Source organism: Stegostoma tigrinum, chromosome 27 (genome assembly GCF_030684315.1).
Source record: "Stegostoma tigrinum isolate sSteTig4 chromosome 27, sSteTig4.hap1, whole genome shotgun sequence".
Lineage (NCBI taxonomy): Eukaryota > Metazoa > Chordata > Chondrichthyes > Orectolobiformes > Stegostomatidae > Stegostoma > Stegostoma tigrinum.
Window position 1 is genome coordinate 17,832,398 of NC_081380.1, and position 20,270 is coordinate 17,852,667.

Below are 20,270 nucleotides of genomic sequence, written 5' to 3' on the forward strand. Positions count from 1 at the left end.
TTTCTATAAATGACTTGGACGCAGGCATTGGTGGATGGGTTAGTAAGTTTGTGGATGACACTAAAGTCAGTGGAGTGGTGGACAGTGTGGAAGAATGTTGCAGGGAGACTTGGATAAACTGCAGAATTGGGCCAAAAGGTGGCAAATGGAGTTTAATACGGAAAAATGTGAGGTGATTCATTTTGGGAGGAATAATAGGAAGGCAGAATACCGGGTCAATGGAAAGATTCTTGCTAGTGTAGATGTGCAGAGGGATCTTGGTGTCCATGTACATAGATCCCTGAAAGTTGCCACCCAGGTTGATAGTGCTGTTCAGAAGGCTTACGGCGTTTTAGGTTTTATTGGTAGAGGGATTGAGTTCTGGAGCTGCGGTGTCATGCTGCAAGTGTACAAAACGCTAGTGCAGCCTCACTTGGAACACGGTGTGCAGTTCTGGTCGCCCCATTACAGGAAGGATGTGGAAGCATTGGGAAAGGTGCAGAGGAGATGTGGTGTGGCCTGGCCTGGAGCGCAGGCCCTATGAAGAAAGGCTGAGGGACTTGGGTCTGTCCCCATTGGAGCGAAGGAGGCTAAGAGGGGATTTAATAGAGACATACAGGGATATCAGAGGATTAGACAGGGTGGGCAGTGAGGGTCTTTTTCTGAGGATGATGACTTCAGCTTGTACAAGGGGGCAAAACTGCAAATTGAGGGGTGGTAGATTTAAGACAGATGTCAGAGGCAGGTTCTTTACTCAGAGTGGTAAGGGCGTGGAACGCCCTGCCTGCCAATGTAGTTAGCTCAGCCACATTAGGGGCATTTGAACAGTCCTTGGATAAGCATATGGATAATGATGGGATAGTGTAGGGGGAGGGGCTTAGATTAGTTCACAGGTCGACACAACAACGAGGGCCAAAGGGCCTGTTCTGTGCTGTATTGTTCTATGTTCTAAAGAACTTTTGTTTAAACATACAAATTATGAACTGCCCTGTTAGTTTTTCAAACCTTTCTCACATTCCTTACCCCTTAAGCTCAAAGTCTGTATTTCCTTGATGTATAATTAGTGCTGAAGTGCATTGAGTGTAGGTCATCTACATAACTGGGCACAGAGTCTACAGGTCTATTGTTGTGTGCATATGGTTAAAAAAAACATAATATGGTGGGAGATAATGGGAACTGCAGATGCTGGAGATTCCAAGATAATAAAATGTGAGGCTGGATGAACACAGCAGGCCAAGCAGCATCTCAGGAGCACAAAAGCTGACGTTTCGGGCCTAGACCCTTCATCAGAGAGGGGGATGGGGGGAGGGAACTGGAATAAATAGGGAGAGAGGGGGAGGCGGACCGAAGATGGAGAGCAAAGAAGATAGGTGGAGAGGGTGTAGGTGGGGAGGTAGGGAGGGGATAGGTCAGTCCAGGGAAGACGGACAGGTCAAGGAGGTGGGATGAGGTTAGTAGGTAGCTGGGGGTGCGGCTGGGGGTGGGAGGAAGGGATGGGTGAGAGGAAGAACCGGTTAGGGAGGCAGAGACAGGTTGGACTGGTTTTGGGATGCAGTGGGTGTGGGGGAAGAGCTGGGCTGGTTGTGTGGTGCAGTGGGGGGAGGGGATGAACTGGGCTGGTTTAGGGATGCAGTGGGGGAAGGGGAGATTTTGAAACTGGTGAAGTCCACATTGATACCATATGGCTGCAGGGTTCCCAGGCGGAATATGAGTTGCTGTTCCTGCAACCTTCGGGTGGCATCATTGTGGCAGTGCAGGAGGCCCATGATGGACATGTCATCAAGAGAATGGGAGGGGGAGTGGAAATGGTTTGCGACTGGGAGGTGCAGTTGTTTGTTGCGAACTGAGCGGAGGTGTTCTGCAAAGCGGTCCCCAAGCCTCCGCTTGGTTTCCCCAATGTAGAGAAAGCCGCACCGGGTACAGTGGATGCAGTATACCACATTGGCAGATGTGCAGGTGAACCTCCCTCACCCCCATCCCAGGCCCCAAGATGACATTCCACATTAAGCAGAGGTTCACCTGCACATCTGCCAATGTGGTATACTGCATCCACTGTACCCGGTGCGGCTTTCTCTACATTGGGGAAACCAAGCGGAGGCTTGGGGACCGCTTTGCAGAACACCTCCGCTCAGTTCGCAACAAACAACTGCACCTCCCAGTCGCAAACCATTTCCACTCCCCCTCCCATTCTCTTGATGACATGTCCATCATGGGCCTCCTGCACTGCCACAATGATGCCACCCGAAGGTTGCAGGAACAGCAACTCATATTCCGCCTGGGAACCCTGCAGCCATATGGTATCAATGTGGACTTCACCAGTTTCAAAATCTCCCCTTCCCCCACTGCATCCCTAAACCAGCCCAGTTCATCCCCTCCCCCCACTGCACCACACAACCAGCCCAGCTCTTCCCCCACACCCACTGCATCCCAAAACCAGTCCAACCTGTCTCTGCCTCCCTAACCGGTTCTTCCTCTCACCCATCCCTTCCTCCCACCCCCAGCCGCACCCCCAGCTACCTACTAACCTCATCCCACCTCCTTGACCTGTCCGTCTTCCCTGGACTGACCTATCCCCTCCCTACCTCCCCACCTACACCCTCTCCACCTATCTTCTTTGCTCTCCATCTTCGGTCCGCCTCCCCCTCTCTCCCTATTTATTCCAGTTCCCTCCCCCCATCCCCCTCTCTGATGAAGGGTCTAGGCCCGAAACGTCAGCTTTTGTGCTCCTGAGATGCTGCTTGGCCTGCTGTGTTCATCCAGCCTCACATTTTATTATCTTATAATATGGTGGGAGCTGCTTAAGCATTTAATATTCAATAGACTTTGTTTCCAATCCTTACGTTGACAGGGCTGGGGAGCACATTAGAATTCTGTGAACTTCTTACATCATTAAATTTCTCCCCAGATGCTGACAGACCTGTCACATATTTCCAGCATTTGTACTGTTGTCTTCACATTTGCACCAAAATCAACTTCCTTATCCTTACAATCAAATAGTAACTAAAAATAGCTCAAAATAATAATGAAGTTTCTCATTCATTTGATTCTTGCCAAATTTTCATCTGACATTTATGCAAAACATATGACTTAGCTCAATACATAATTTTATATTCCTACTTAAATGCTTGACCTTGAGAATCCAGTTGCAGTTCTAATCACGCATTTCTCTGCATGTGCCAGATGGCACCATTTGGTGAAGCTGAAGGCAATTGTTCAGAGCTGAACAATCCATGAACGGAGATAATATATTTAGTAAACATGGAAAATACAGTAACAATTTATCGAGCTGTTGTAGCAGCTGTGGATAGATAAAAATCAAATGTTTCAAGGTCACCGTTTGTAAAATGGGTGCTAAGAACACTTACCATACCAACACGGCTCATTAAATTCTTTTCCTTTCTATTTTATCAAAAGCATTGACTAAAATATTCTTGAAGTTTCAAAGTCAAATCTCTTAGAAAACAATGTAAAGATGTCTTAAACTTGGATACTGAGATGATTCAAAATTGCCAGCTAATGAGCATCAATCTGCAAAGTTACCTTGGAGAAGACGAATCTAGTAGAGAAGATCTATTGTCAACATATGAGGCGCAACAGCCTTGTGGTACTATTGCTGGACTGCTAATCCAGAGACCCTGGTAATAGCGAGTTTTGAGAACATTTGTAGCTCAGGTTGAAGTTCTGGATGTGAGTTTGCTCGCTGAGCTGGAAGGTTCGTTTTCACCATTTCGTCACCATTCTAGGTAACATCAGTGAGCCTCCGACGAAGCGCTGGTGTTATGTCCTGCTTTCTATTTATCTGGTTAGGTTTCCTTGGGTTGGTGATAAATAGAAAGCGGGACATAACACCAGCGCTTCGTCGGAGGCTCATGTCCCGCTTTCTATTTATCACCAACCCAAGGAAACCTAACCAGATAAATAGAAAGCGGGACATAACACCAGCGCTTCGTCGGAGGCTCACTGATGATGTTACCTAGAATGGTGACGAAACGTCTGAAAACTAACCTTCCAGCTCAGCGAGCAAACGCACATCCAGAACCCTAGTAATGTTCAAATCCTGCCACACCAGATGGTGGAACTTGAATTCACCAAAACTTTGGAACTAAGAGCCAAATGATAAACACAAATCCATTGTTGATTGTCAGGAAAACCCCACCTGGTTGACCAATGTCCTTTAAGGAAGGAAACATCTTTACATGGTCTGGTCTACATGAGACTCCAGACCAACACAACCTCTTACAACAATTGGTTAAAATTTTGTTCTGCTGGGTTAATATTTTTATTAAAAATACTAGTAACTACTCTGTTTAACAATACTCCAATGAATAATCACATTAACTAAAATTAAAAAAAACACATTGGGCCAGATTTTATTCCAGAATTGACCTATCCAACCATACCATCAGCTGCAATCAGAACAGTAAATGCACATTCTGCCAAAACCGATCAACACCAAAAACCTATATATCTAAAAAACAAATGCAAGAAACAAACGTTCCTTACCCTGAGCTGGTATGATCGGAGTTCATAAATATTAGGTCCTGATCTAGGTACTGGCTCATTCCAGAAACTGAACTCCAAAAGTAGTTGGTTTTTTCGAGAAAGTAACATTTTACCTCTTTCCTTCCTGAATTCCATGAACTCCTGAAAAACAATGCATAAATTTCAGTTGCTGTTATTTTTCATACTTGTGAGGTAATGTAATCATAACCAAGACATTTCATCTTGTAATATATTGCGATAACTGTAGAATCCCATTTGCACCTAACTCACATTTCCAAAATCGTATCCTGCACCACTGATATACTGAAACAAATTATACCATTAACACTGCCATAGGCCGCCTTGGGAAATAAAAAAAATTCTTATTTTCAATATTGCAGGAGGCATACATATTTTGATGAAACACGATTCTGAAAAGTTGTGATTCTATGATTGGACAACATCTATTAAATCCTGAATGTACAACAAGTTACACTGACAAATTTAAGATTGTCCATAGAGCTTGTGATGTGGTGCACTTCCAAGCAATCAAAGCTACGTATGTTAATAGAGGGTCCTATCCTTTACGGTCAGGAAGAACATATGGGCACATTGCACCAGTCTAACTTAAAATAAGTAGCAGTCATTTTCTGGTTAATTCCTCAGGTTAATGCATTGAAAATTCAGACTGAATTTGCTTGGTTTAAAAATAGACAAAATTTGGCAACTAACTGTTAGTTATCATCTATCTGGCACATTCTCCATGGCAACACCTTTACCAGAGCCCACTTGACAACCAATCAGTATGCTCTCCTTCCGCAGTATAAATATGTTGATTCTTCTATTTCGGAATTTCTTACTATTGTCCTCATGACTGAAAGATGAAAAGCTTTGATGAAATGTGCCATCTTTCCCAGCAATTATCAAGTTTTGCCCAACCAAATGAATATATTCAATCTTCTCCAATAATTTAACACCTACTACCAAATTTCGCAACCCACACCAGTAAAGGATTATACCATAAACTAATTTAATGAAAATACTGACTGCGGTGTCTTTGCCTATGTGGATTATCTTTTAATGTGTCATTTGATTGAAATTAACAATTAATTTCATTAAATTGCCAGTTTCCAAAAATACTGAATTATGCATATTCTGACGTTACATAATGAAGTCTAATTCTGACAGCAGTAGATCGGTTTTTCTTTCCACCTCCATACCATCACCTCTGGAAACTCAAAGATCCATCGATAGCCCCTTCCCATTTCTCACGGAGTTGCTGCTACCTTTGTGACATCAACATTAGGTTTCAATAGTACATTGGGTAACACAAAGTTCTAATCCACCATCACCACTCTTGTTGACTCAATTGTTTCTGACTTAACACATTAATTACACGACATCTACTATCGGATAAGCAGAAATCTTCTTTACAAACTTTGTCGCAAGAACCAAACTCCATTCCCCTCGTCACTGACTTTATCACTGGCTGACAAGTGTCTGAGCTGAAATCAGATGGCTCGAAACCATGGTATTGCACTTAATCCCAAGTGACCTTCACTGAGAACACCTACTCCAGAACATCACCCAGCAGTACCTCATCTCATTTGTTGCTAAAACAGTAACTCCTGCCTATGTTGCCTTCAGATTTGGCAATTCCAAAGCTCTCTGGGTTAGCCTCCCACTTTTCATCCAACATCAAATAGAGCTCATCTAAATCTCTGCTGCCTATGCGCTAAGTGGCACCACCACAGCTCTTTGCCCTTGTGCTTGCTGAGCTACAACACCTCCCTGCCCGTCCATTCAACTTTGAAACCTTGGTCTTGATTTTAAATCTCTCTAATGCATTGCTCTTTTGCAATTACTGTAATCCGCTCCAAAACAACAGCCATATACTACTATACTACTCCAACATCTTTTATATTAATAGACTCTCCACTTCTATGATAATGGAATGTGCAAATCACTCAGCTATGTATTATCACAAACTTAATGACTGGGTCTAGTCATTGTTATTCAAGAAAGATCATCTCTTTCAAATTGGGAAAGTGGAATCCTTACGTTTAATCCTCATGTTCGCAAACAATGAAAACTAGGAAACTTTTCCAGAAGTGAAAAATTCTACACAGTTAAAACAAGTCACTTACATTCATGTTGGGTTGTGGTGCACAACTGTCGATTCTATGTTTTACAATCAGTTGCCCATTTCAATTCATTCAAAGAACTTATGCTAATAAAGTCCTATAACTTGACTTTTCTATTAGTTTGATCAATCTAGCTGTTAAGTGGAGGAGCTATAAATATTCAACAATTTAAAAACTTAAATTAAGCCAGAACAGTATTCTTAATTTGTTCAAATGCTTTTTTTAAAAAAAAATCAAATTTCACTGATGAGAATATCAACCAGCCTGACTGATATGATGGAAAGCTTACAGTGTAACCATGATTATTACCATTTGCTGCCTAGACGCACGCAATGGGATCTATTACTTATTTTTCTACATCTACCTGCAAATTTCCAGGAACAGAGGTTTTCCAAGTGAGTAACACTTCTTTGAAAAATGCTGAATTGCAACAAATTAAAAAACTGTACATTTGTTCTTACAAAAAATTTGTTTCTTGAAAAGGCTGATTATTTCGGAAGTACATAACTTATTTATAACATTGCCATACAATCTTAGCTGAAAAATAAATGTTGGAATACAGTGCAATGTCCAAATAGGATTGGTTGTTTCAAATGCATCTAAGAAATAAAAAAAATTAAATTTTGTTTTTAAACATAGCTTCCAATTTTTCCCCATTTTCCACAAAGTTGATCAATTTGAGGATGCAAAATTGCTTAAAGCCTTTGTAAATTTTGATTTCTAAGCTCAGCAAAATAGTTATTCTGTTACTTCCTCATGCTGCTAAAAAAATTGCAATTGCAGGAATTCTATTATTTTGGATATATTTTCCATTTGGATTTTCAGTTTCTTTTAGAAGCTAGTAAAATGTATAGATATCTTAATACACATTACATAAGTGTTACTATAAACAAAAGACTATAAAAAACAAGATCTTCTATCACTTCGTCAGAACTACAACACACCCTTTTAATGGTGTTACCTTATTTTGTCTGAGCTTACTCATCACCTCGGTAAGCGTGGGGTAACCTCCACTATACTTCCAGAGGTGGACTGAAAAAGACAGAAATAGGATAACAGAAAGCAAGTCTTCTCTATTTCATCTTGTGAGTCAGTGTGTGTTGTCTCTGTGATCTGGTTTTGAGCTAATGAAAGTACGAAGTGAGCAATGATTTTTCAGTTACTTCACAAAGTGAAGTTTTAATATTTGGATAGTAGTAAAACTGACAGTTATAACTAATTACTTGCTAGCCTAGTATCATATTCCAGAATCAAATGAAACCACTGATTACCTTTCTATGTACATTATTTACAGACATACAGATATACACAAAGTTGCTTTTGAGCACATTTATTTTTCAAGCAAAGTCAGCAGTGGATTCGCTGAATGTCATAAAATATAATTTGATAATGACAATTTTAAGGTTAACTTGATAAATATTAGAAAAAAGAGTTCAAAATTAAAATTATAAAATGGTGTAAGCATTTAAGACATAATCACATTCGTATGACAGGGAGACATTTACTGACTACAACAGGAAATGTATTACAGTCTGCATATAACATCTATTGTTCCTAATGCAACTGAATACAAAAAAGATCTCAGCACTACGCAGATTAAAAAATATTCTAACATTTACAAGTCAGTTATGCTTTGCTATTCTGATTATAATAATATTCATACCGGCTTGATCCTGTTCTCCATACCACGTGTTCCATGTCCCCACAAGTTCACATGGGTAGTTTTGGTCGGCATGAACTTTTGGTAGTACCTCTACACTGCAAAGAACAAATTAGTGTTTATTTCATGAGTTTTCCAACTCAAGGAATTTTCTAACTTGTTGTGCTTTATACTAATGGCTAAAATCTCTATCACACAAAGAAAATCTAAGGGTCTGTGATCAGCATTGGGATGGGTATTTGAATATTTAGAACATATATTGAAATAGATCACGTCACCAAATTACTGCATGATTTGTGTACCCATCAAATCTTCTGCTTGTAAAGGATTCATTTTACAAACATCTAGGATACCATCTTTAATTGTACATGTGCACAGTTATATGACTGACACAGCTCCACTTGTACAAATTTATCAAAATTATAATTAACTGCAATTTTTAACAAAACAACAAGGGATGGGACAGGATGGGGAGGTGAAGTGTGATAGCGAGTTAGAAAGGGGGAAAAAAAATTCTTGAGCCTTACTACAGCAAAAGAAAATAATTGCTTTTAGTAAATTATTGGGCAACACCAGACAATCCAAAAGCCATAAGTAACATAAATTGCAAATAATTCTTCAGCTATTACTAGTGTTAGGACCAGGCCAAACCGTTTTAAAATAGGAGAAAGCCTAGACGCTCAATTTCATCTTATTTAGATGCGGGTTTAAAAATGCTGTGTTCCAGATGTGATTTGATTGGTCAAAAGGCTAGGCTTTAAGCAACAGGCATTTTATTCTTTCATCACAGTTAAAATACAAACAAAAATAAAGAACTTGTCATAAATGTAACTCTATTGAAATACTTAAAAAAGTTAACTTCTACTCATCAACTGTTCTAATATAGTAGCATTCCAAAATATGCCCTTGGCAAAGGCAAATTCAGCAAAAAAAAACTTCCCTCGCTTTCTATCTCCTCCAGGGGAAAGGCAAAACTAAGAATGAATCTAGCAGCAGAGAGAGACAACAAGACTCTTGCAGCAGCAGAGAAAGAGAGCTGTGTCTAGCAACTTCAACTGCAAAATTTCAACTTCAACAACTGAAAGCAAAGCTAAAACACTGGTTCTGTGCGAGCCTGACTCCAGCTACTCAAGCTTTTTTGTGCCTACTTTTTAAAGAAACCCAGAAGCTATTTACTGTTATCGATGTAGCAGATACCTCAACAGCAGGTTTTGCAACCCTCTCACTTCAAGAGAAACAGGCCATGACACATCCCTTCTCAAGACACATATCATCATACTAAACAGATAGAAATGAAAACAAAGTGGGGACTCATTCAACTAGTTAGCAGTAGCGAGGCAATAGTAGGTGCTGTGGTCAATAATGTCAAAGGCTGAAATTTGGTTGAGAAGGACAAGGAGGGGTTGCTTAACTATGCAACAGATGAGACTCTTTGTTCTCCATTTATTATACAATAAAATAGTTATGCCTTTGTGAAGTTTCAATGTATCTGACAAATGTGCTTTAGAACACCACCCTCCTGCTGAATTATTTTTACCAAGACAAAGCACCACATGCATCTTATTCTCAGAAAGGTACTGTTAAGCTTAACACAGTAGTCTAAAAAGGTCAAGTTTTTCCACATTCAACAATAGCAGTAAAGTCATTAAACTATTTTCCTAAAGGGGAAATATTGTTTCTCTTTATAGCTGCAGTAACAACAAAGCAATCCAAGATCACTGCTGGAAAAAGAAAATAAAAAAGGGACTGATTGTCATTTCAGGGGCTTTAAAAATGTTGTATTATGGAGCTGTATTATGCAATTCTCTGTACAGACTAACACGGCATCTGGTGAAACGATTTTTTATAATGGGAGAAACATTAAGTGAATAACAGGTATACCCCAGATAAACCAAACATTAGTTTGCTTAAGCTAAAAAAAATTGAATAAGATTCTTTTTTTAAATCTTACCAAAGTTTGTTGTAATTCTCCAAGCATTCTGGCTTTACATTGTGAACTGAAAAGAAATTTTTAAAATTATACGTAGAAACAATTTGAAAATAATACATGCTTAACAGTTTTAAAAAACACTGCGAATACTTACACTGAATTTTGTACAGGCTGCTGGTTTCTTTTTTAGCTAGCAGGTTTGAATGAGCATCTTTGCGTGGATCCACCTTTCTAACAAACAGCGATTTAAACCAGCTATCTTCCCTGTTGTTGTAAGAAGTTGCAGATAATGCCCTACACAGAAACATGAATAATTACAATGGTTGAGCCAGTCAGGTAGCATTATGCAAGGTGATACAATCCTGGCAGCTTTTAAAGTTAGGTTTTGGTGGGAAACAACAAATCAACTTTAGCAAGGTATACTCTAAAGGAATAACAGTAAAGACACTGAGTTGGCGGCATTTAGCATATCTGATGACAATTCAGCAACATTTGTTCTTACTTCAAAGCTTCCAGCATCCACAGTATTTAGCTACAACAGACGATCAGATCAGGTTCAGAAATGCTTAAAAGGCAGCTACAGAATTGTACAGAAAGGGAAAAGGTCAGAATGAATAAAAATGGGACTGCGTAATATATATATGAAAAAGCCAGGCAAAGGAGGTTATGAATCTAGTTTATCTCACATAGAGAACAAGGCCAGAGAACTGCCAAATAATTAAACACAGGAGGAGTAACCGGAAGGCAAAGTACAGGGCAAATGGTAAGATTCTTAGCAGTGTAGATGAGCAGAGAGATCTCGGTGTCCATGTACATAGATCCTTGAAAGTTGCCACCCAGGTTGACAGGGTTGTTAAGAAGGCATACAGTGTTTTAGCTTTTATTAACAGAGGGATCGAGTTCCGGAACCAAGAGGTTATGGCGTAGCTGTACAAAACTCTGGTGCAGCCGCACTTGGAGTATTGTGTACAGTTCTGGTCACCGCATTATAAGAAGGATGTGGAAGCTTTGGAAAGGGTGCAGAGGAGGTTTACTTGGATGTTGCCTGGTATGGAGGGAAGGTCTTACGAGGAAAGGCTGAGGGACTTGAGGCTGTTTTCATTAGCGAGAAGGAGGTTGAGAGGTGACTTAATTGAAACATATAAAATAATCAGAGGGTTAGATAGGGAGAGCCATTTTCCTAGGATGGTGACGGCAAGCACGAGGGGGCATTGCTTTAAATTGAGGGGCGAAAGACATAGGACAGATGTCAGAGGTAGTTTCTTTACTCAGAGAGTAGTAAGGGAATGGAACGCTTTGCTTGCAACGGTAGTAGATTCGCCAACTTTAGGTACATTTAAGTCGTCATTGGACAAGCATATGGACGTACATGTAATAGTGTAGGTTAGATGGGCTTGAGATCGGTATGACAGGTCGGCACAACATCGAGGGCCGAAGGGCCTGTACTGTGCTGTAATGTTCTATGTTCTACATTAATAAAACTTGATGCACTTGTTCAGCTCCCCTTCACACAATTTTTATATTTAAAACTTAATCATGGAAGAATATCTCAATATGGCAAAACTTATGGCAGGGAATAGATCAATGTTTTCAAAATAAGGTTTATTATAAATTGGTGATCACTTAAAAATGTGTAGAAAGGTCAAACGTTTTCACTTAGAACTCAAAATTCAAATGTCTAATATCAGAATGTTTAATTCACAAGGAGTTTCAATAACTATATATTTAACACCTCTAAACCGCAAAACATATCAAAGTACTTTCCAAGAGCATGTTGAAAATACTGTATTTATACAAATAAAAAATATACAAATTTTGTATTTACAAAAATATAGTATCATGAAAGTATAGAGATCTTAAAATGCTTGCTGAAAACCTATGAAGGTCTGACTATTGCCTGGCTAACATTCATTGTCTACATCATCTTAAATGGATTGTCTAGTTATTTATCTCATTATTGTTTGTCAGACCTTGTGTAGAAATTAGAACAATGACTACAGTTCTAAGTACTTCACAAGATGCGACCTGCTTTAGGATGTCCTGTAGTCAAGTAAACCATTGAAAAAAATGTATTTTAGTGGAAGTTACGAAAGCACATCTGAAAGAATTCAAACGAGAGGTTATGGGAGAAAGGTGCACAAAGCACCTTTATTTTGAAAATCAACCTATTCGGACATGTTAAGGCATATTTCTGTGACATGTGGGAGTTGAACACAGACCCTCTGGCTTGGATTTTAATTCATTGACGGGATGCGGGCATCAGTAGCCATGTCAGCATTCACTGCCCATATCTAATTGTCTAGATGGCTTTTGAGAGTCAACCACTTTGCTATGGGTCTGGAGTCACATGTAGGCCAGAGCAGGTAAGAATGGCAGTTTCCTTCCCTAAAAGGACTTCAGTGAGCCTGATGGGTTTTTCTGTCATTTGATAAGGGTTTCAAGGTCATCATTTGACTTATAATTCCAGATTTTTTGTTAAACAGAATTCAAACTCTACCATCTGTCACAGTAATAATCTAACCCAAGTCCCAAGAACTTTACCCAGGTCTGCCAGATTAATAGTCCAACAATAATTCCACGAGGCCATCACCTCTCCTGGAGATGTAGCAACATGACCATTCTGCCATAAAAGTTTGTTGCAGAGCATTTAGCAAAATTCAAACCTGTGTGGGGAGACCACAACAGATTTCAAATCCGATACCTACACTATTCGGCCACAATTTCAGGTGTATCAATTAAATGAATTTCACTACCGGCTATGGAGGGATTGATACCATGCCCTCAGATGGTTAAACCTTTACTAGTACAGCAACAACACCACTATATCACCACCTTATTTACCCAAATTATTTTAATCAAACAATCATGATATATTAAAATATACCATTCCAGGTCAGGCAGGACCTTAAGTCAGATGTTCAGACACAGGTAGGTACAATAACACTGTCCCAAAACTGATCAGCAGCATGGTCCCTTTTCTATTAAAAAAATCACTCAAGAGGTGAAAATCTCTCGTAAGGTCAGCATTTACTGGTCATTCCCAAGTGTCCCAAGGAGGATGTTGGGAAATATGTTCTGCATTGTATCATAAAAGCAGCCTGACAGGGTAATCCTGTAGAATTTCAGAATTTTGACTGAACAGCGAGAAAGGTTTGAGGATGTATTTCGAAGCCAGGATAATGCGTGACTTCAAAAGGAATTTGCTGTTGGTGCTACTTCCACACTACCTTTGTCTTTCTTGTAGAAACAGCTCAGAGCTTTGGAAGGTGCTGTTGAAGAAGTCTTGATGAGTTGTTGCAATGCATCTTGTAGATGGTACACACTGCCAAGACCATGAACTGGTCGAAGTGAGATTTTAGGGTGACGGATGAGGTGTCAACAAGTCGATCCCCTTCAAATGGTGCTGAGCATCAATGCCCAGTGTTATTCTGTGTCCTTCTTCAAAAGTGGAAGACAGGTTGATCTACTGAGGTAGAGTGGCAGAGCCACAGTATGTCTACAGAAAAAGATGGGCTAATTTTACATGCTGCTATAGTTCTTGGTAGTTGACAGTCCTATTAGAAGACCATGCCACGCATATATGGTCAAAACCTATCCACGTAAATAGTTAAAGCAGCTGTGCACCAGAGAAGTTTTTTTTGTATTGTGGATTGGCAGGGTACCACTGGAAAACAGTCAGACATCAATCCTTCCCGAGCTTCTCTGCCTTTCGAACACAAGGCATTAATTCTTGTTGATTTTTGTGTCCTGGAGTAAATAACTTATTTTGCACTGCCCTTGAAAAATAACCTCAACTTTGTCATATTACATTATCAATATTAAATCAGTCACAGTTTTATCAGAGAAGTTTATGATATCTAAATTCACATCAAATTTGGTACTTATTCATCTCTCAGTAGCAGTACAACAGTGGTGATCATCTTCAATTAATGTTTGTTGAAACCCTCATCCTTTATTGCCCCTTCGTTAGCTGATATTAATGGTTCCCTCTTCAGGTGCTGCTCTTCTTTCCACAAAAACTTTGACTCCCATGCTCTGGTAAACTTTGTTTCATTGCCGATCTTCCTTTCCTCTCCAAAGTCTAGGCAGGTACTGTTGTCTCCCAAATTCAAAAACTTATCTCACAGATTTCTTAATTCTTGACAGAGTCCCAAAGTGGCAGACACAAGTATATTACTAACAGCAAATGTGAAAGGTAAACCATTCATCAGATCCTTTGCAACCTGTCTGAAGCTGTTGACATAGTTGTTTATAGTATTCTCTTCAAAGCCTCTTCACTGTCATTTAGCTGCATGAACATTATGAAATCACAGAAGGACATGGACCTGCAATCTTTTGCTGGCACCCTGATTAACAGCAACGTCAGATAACTCATCAATTAAGCCATGCAACTGCTTGCGCTTGTTTGGCTCGATTTCCATCTATTTAATCATAGATTGAATATCATTTGCAATAGTTTTGCTTCTACACCATTTCCTCTGCTGCTTCCCAAAGATCTGTCCTTGGTAGTCACTTTTTTCTCATTGACAAATTGACTGATGTTCCTCAGCAACAAAAGCAGGACAATCGTTCTCACATGTACACTAATGATATAGAGCTCTAAAACAACAGATCCTTTCTCAATTTCTCCAATGCTAAGTTATTCAAATGCTTAGTCAACATCGAGTATTGGACAAACAGAAATTTCTTTGATTTAAGTACTGGGAAGATTGAAGCCGTTGTGCCATCAGTCCTGCTGCGTCTATCCATAGCTAACAACTCCATTCTTCTCCCCAACAACTGTCTGAAACTAAACCAAACACTCACACACAAACTTCATAACTGACATCAAGACAGGTTTCTGAACATATTGGCATCATCACTAAGACTGCCTACGTACTTGCATCTCATACTGAAAGCCCTATGTATACTTTGTTGTTTTCTGACTTGACTATTCCAATGTAATGCAAGTTGCCCTCCCACATGCTTGTGCATATCACAAAGCACAAAATCAAATAGGTCAGTTATATAATTTTCTTTTGAAGCCACAAACTGAAATCTGCTAAAATTTACTTTTGAAATCATGCAAAAAAATACATTGTTGTGGGAGACTGTGACCTAATGTTCAATGGTAATAACTGCTTTATTTATTTTCCATATGAATACACTAATGCCATTCCGTGTGCCATATACTCGAAAGAATATCTTTCTTAATTGCCCGGAATGAAGAAATTTAGACATGATTAAATATATTCCGGGAAATAATTGTTATAGCAAACCATCAATTTTATCTTACTTTAAACAGAACGACGATACGAACAGAACCCTAACAACATTGTACGTGGTTATTAAAACTGCCAAAGACAAACGACCTTGACAAAATGCAACATCGCAAATGTGAGTCTTCAAAAAAAAACTTCCGAGTCGAGGAATTAAAATATCTGCAGCTAACTGCCAGCTGTTTATTTAGATGCCTGCGAAACCAAACATCGAATTGACTGTGTTACGCTGTCAACTGCAGTGAGGAATAATTAAAACAAAGAAACACATCGTAACACCTGACTTTTGTGTGTGTTTGGACGAGAGGGATGGGCCGGGCCGGCCCCGCATAAACTTTACCTCAGTTTACCTCTAGCGAATTTGGAAGAGGGGAGGCTTTACATCCACTGACCTGGTTATTGTTGCAGTGCTCGTGCTAGTAACAGCAGTGGCCAAGGGCCGACCTTCGGCCCGTACCTGGGCTGCGGCCCTACTCACACCAGCCTCTACGTTGATGAGGACTCTGGCCGCCATCTTGCTCTGGAGGAGACATTCACCCCAGGGCCGAATGACATGCGCATGCGCTACAGGCACCCGCCCCTCACCTACGACCGGGCCTTACAAACAGCTTAGTTCAGCCCTTCGACATAGCCCCTTATTCATCACTATGTAAAGTCAAACATCTCAAGTGTCTTACAGTTAATGTAGCACACATTGTAAGTTGTTGACATTTGAACGCGGTGCTCTTATTTAACATTTATGCTCCATTGCCAAAAGCAGCGACCGCCCTAACAATTATGTGTTCAAAATACAAACCAAATAAAAAGTCAGGTAGTTCTGATTGCTATTGCTTTGAGCGCCAGATTTTACTACAAGGCTACTAAGTTATTTATTTTTGTTCAAGGGTGGTAATAATGTGGTAAGAACATAAGAACTGTGAGCAGGAGTAGGCAATTCAGCCCCTTGAGCTTGATCCACTATTTGATACAATGACACTAAAACAGGTGAAGTAAGCTGCAATGAAGAAATAAGAAATTTACAAATGGATATGGGTAGGTTAGGTGAATGGGTGAAAAATTTGCAAAATTGTAATGTGGATAAGTGTGAGGTTGTCATTTTGGTTTGGAAGAATAGAAAGACAGCCTATTATCAAAATGAAGAGAAACTGTAGAGTGCTTCAGTGCAGAAGGATCTGGGTATCCTGATTAAAGTATCGCAGACAAGTTGTATGCATGTAATAAGGAAGGCAATTTGAATTTTGTCTTTTATTGCTCAAGGAATAGGGTATAAAAGTAGGGATGTGTTGCTGCAACTGTACAAGTCCGCACTGAAATATTGTGTATAATTCTGGTTCCCTTATTTGAGGAGAGATGTAGTTGTATTGGAGGCAGATGAGTGGAAGTTCACCATATTGATTTCAGACATAAGCGATATGTCTTATGAAGAGAAATTGAGTTGTTTAGTCCTATACTCTTTACAGTTTAGAGGAGTGAATAGAAATTGGATTGCTACAGGGAATTGACAAGGTACATGTAGAAAGGATGTTTCCACACATAGTCATGAGAATAAGAGGTCATAGTTTTAGAATAAAATGCTTGGCCAGATTCCCTGTGGAGTACTGTATTCAGTTGGTACACTAACTCATCTCCTGTTGCTCATGCTTATCTGTCTCTTACTACCCTCAACTCATTTACTCAGAGAGCTGGTGCAGACATGATGAGTCAAACAGACTCCTTCTTCAACACAACAATGTGATGTTTACTTTCCAAGGGCTAAAATTCCAGTGCCATTTTTGATGATTTTTTAATATCAGTGTAATAGTTTTTTGTGATTTGTGTTTATAACTCAAAATCTTTTTGCTCCTCCACCCTAGACTTTCAACATTTAAAAAATATTTCAATTTCTCAAGTCCAACACAGGTCATTTCACACGTACCATGATGAATTCTATTGGCCACAGTTTTGTTCTGTTATAATTTGTGCACGCGTTCAATCCAACCCATCATGAGCAGTTTCATTATGCATCCACTAGTTAATTATTAAATGTTAGAAATAACTTTTTTGAGAGTTCTGTATCAAATTCTACACTAATATGTTAAAATGACATAGCAAACTAAATGTTATTAGACAGTAGATATTAGGAACTGCTGATGCTGGAGAATCTGAGATAACATGGTGTGAAGCTGGATGAACACAGCAGGCCAAGCAGCAGCAAAGGAGCAGGAAAGCTTGACGTTTCAGGTCGGGACCCTTCTTCAGCAATGGGGGAGGGGAAGGGGATTCTGAAATAAATAGGGAGACGGGGGAGGCAGATAGAAGATGGATAAAGGAGAAGATAGAACATAGAACATAGAAAAGTACAGCACAGTACAGGCCCTTCGGCCCACGATGTTGTGCTGTGGAAAAATCCTAATCCAAAAATAAAACCTACATTCCCCTCAATTCACTGCTGTCCATGTGCATGTCCAGCAGTTGCTTAAATGTCACTAATGACTCCACTTCCACGACTACCACTGGTAAACTATTCCATGTGCTCACAACTCTCTGGGTGAAGAACCTCCCTCTAACGTCTCCTCTATACCTTCCTCCTAACACCTTAAAACTATGACGCCTCGTGGCAGTCAATCCTGCCCTGGGGAAAAGTCTCTGGCTATCGAAGATAGGGTGAGAGGAGACAGACAGGTCAAAGAGGCAGGGTTGGAGCCAGGGAAGGTGAATGTAGGTGGGGAGTTAGGGAGGGGATAGGTTAGTCCAGGGAGGACGGACAGGTCAAGGGGGCGAGATGAGGTTAGTGCATAAGAGATGGGGGTGGGGCTTGAGGTGGAGGAATGGTTAGGGAGGCAGGGAGTAGCTGGGCTGGTTTTGGCATGTGGTCGGTGGAGGGGAGATTTTGAAGCTTGTGAAGGCCACATTGATACCCTTGGGCTGCAGGGTTCCCAAGCAAAATATGAGATGTTGTTCCTGCATCTTTTCGGTGGCATCATTGTGGTAATGCAGGAGGCCCAGGATGTACATATCATCCGAGGAGTCACGGGTGGGGGTAGTTGAAATGGTTCGCGACTGGGAGGTGTAGTTGTTTGTTGCGAACTGAGCATAGGTGTTCCACAAAATGGTCCCCAAGCCTCCGCTTGGTTTCCCCGATGTAGAGGCCTCCACAACGGGGAACAGCAGATACAGTGTATCACATTAACAGATGTGCAAGTGAACATCTGTTTGATGTGAAAAGTCTTTTTAGGTCTGGGATGGATGTGAGGGAGAGGTATAGGGGCAGGTGTAGGTGTAGCATTTGCTTCAGTTGCAGGGAAAAGTGCCGGGGGTGGTGGGGCTGGAGGGGAGTGTGGAGTGGACAAGGGAGTCACGGAGAGAGTGGAAAGCACATAAGAGCGTGGAGGGAAAAATGTCTTTGGTAGTGGGGTCAGATTGCAGATGGCGGAAATGTCGGAGGATGATGCGTTGGATTTGGAAGTTGGTGGGGTGATGCATGAGGACTACCGGGATTCTGTTTTGGTTATTATTGCGAATAGGGGGTGTGAGGGATGAAATGCGGGAAATGCGGGAGACACGGTTGAAGGCATTTTCGATCACTGTGGAGGGGAAGTTGCGGTTCTTGAAAAAAGAGGACATCTGGGATGTTTGGGAGTGGAATGTCTCACGTTGGAAGCAGATACAGTGGAGGCAAAGGAATTGGGAATAGGGGATGGCCATTTTACATGAAGGTGGGTGAGAGGAGGAAAATTCTCGGTCATTGTGAGAGTCAGCAGGCTTAAAATGGATAACAAAGTGTGTACCTGGATAAACACAGCAGGCCAAGCAGCATCACAGGAGCACAAAAGCTGACATTTCAGGCCTAGACCCTTCATCAGAGGGATCTCTGATCCATCAAACGTCAGCTTTTGTGCTCCTGAGATGCTGCTTGGCCTGCTGTGTTCATCCAGCTACACATTTTGTTATCTTGGATTCTCCAGCATCTGCAGATCCCATTATCTCTGAGGCTTGAAATGGATATCGGTTTCCAGGTGGATGCCAGAGATGGAGACAGAGAGGTCCAGGAGGGAGAGAAAGGTGTCAGAGATGGTCCAGGTAAACTTAAGGTTAGGGTGGATGGTGTTAGTGAAGTGGATGAACTGTTCGAGCTCCTCATGGGAACACAAGGCGAAGCCGAAACAGTAATCAATGTAGCGGAAGAAGAGATGTGGTATAGGGGCAGTGTAGCTTTGGAAGAGGGATTGTTCCATGTACCCTGCACATCTGTTAATGTGATATACTGTATCCACTGTTCCCGTTGATGCCTCCTCTACATCGGGGAAACCAAACGGAGGCTTGGGGACCGCTTTGTGGAACACCTACACTCAGTTCGCAATAAACAACTACACCTCCCAGTCGCGAACCATTTCAACTACCCCCACCCGTGACTCCTCGGATGATATGTACATCCTGGGCCTCCTGCATTGCCACAATGATTCCATCCAAAAGATGCAGGAACAGCATCTCATATTTCGCGTACAAACTCTGCAGCCCAAGGGTAAAAATGTGGACTTCAAAAGCTTCAAAATCTCCCCTCCCCCGACCACACGCCAAAACCAGCCCAGCTAGTCCCTGCTTTCCTAACCATTCCTCCCACTTCAAGCCCCACTCCCATCTCCTCCCCACTAACCTCATCCCGTCCCCTTGACCTGTCCGTCCTCCCTGCACTGACCTATCCCCTCCCTAACTCCTCACCTACATTCATCTTCACTGACTTTAACCCCACGTCTTTGACCTGTCTGTCTCCTCTCACCCTATCTTGTCCTTTATCCATCTTCTATCCGCCTTGCCGTCTCCCTATTTATTTTAGAATC

At 41.0% G+C, this 20,270-nt stretch overlaps 1 protein-coding gene across 1 annotated transcript in view; it reads right to left on the bottom strand.

Moving 5' to 3' along the window:
- nipsnap2 (nipsnap homolog 2) overlaps positions 1 to 16,001 on the bottom strand; it is a 29,341-nt gene extending 13,340 nt beyond the window's left edge. Inside the window, exons 1-6 of the mRNA XM_048557391.2 lie at positions 15,846 to 16,001; positions 10,350 to 10,489; positions 10,217 to 10,262; positions 8,269 to 8,363; positions 7,567 to 7,637; positions 4,483 to 4,623 (exon numbers count right to left, since the gene is read on the bottom strand). Coding sequence (XP_048413348.1) covers positions 4,483 to 4,623; positions 7,567 to 7,637; positions 8,269 to 8,363; positions 10,217 to 10,262; positions 10,350 to 10,489; positions 15,846 to 15,967 — 615 coding nt within the window. The 5' untranslated portion in view covers positions 15,968 to 16,001. The remainder of the gene's footprint in view (positions 1 to 4,482; positions 4,624 to 7,566; positions 7,638 to 8,268; positions 8,364 to 10,216; positions 10,263 to 10,349; positions 10,490 to 15,845) is intronic.
- Positions 16,002 to 20,270: the final 4,269 nt, after the last annotated feature.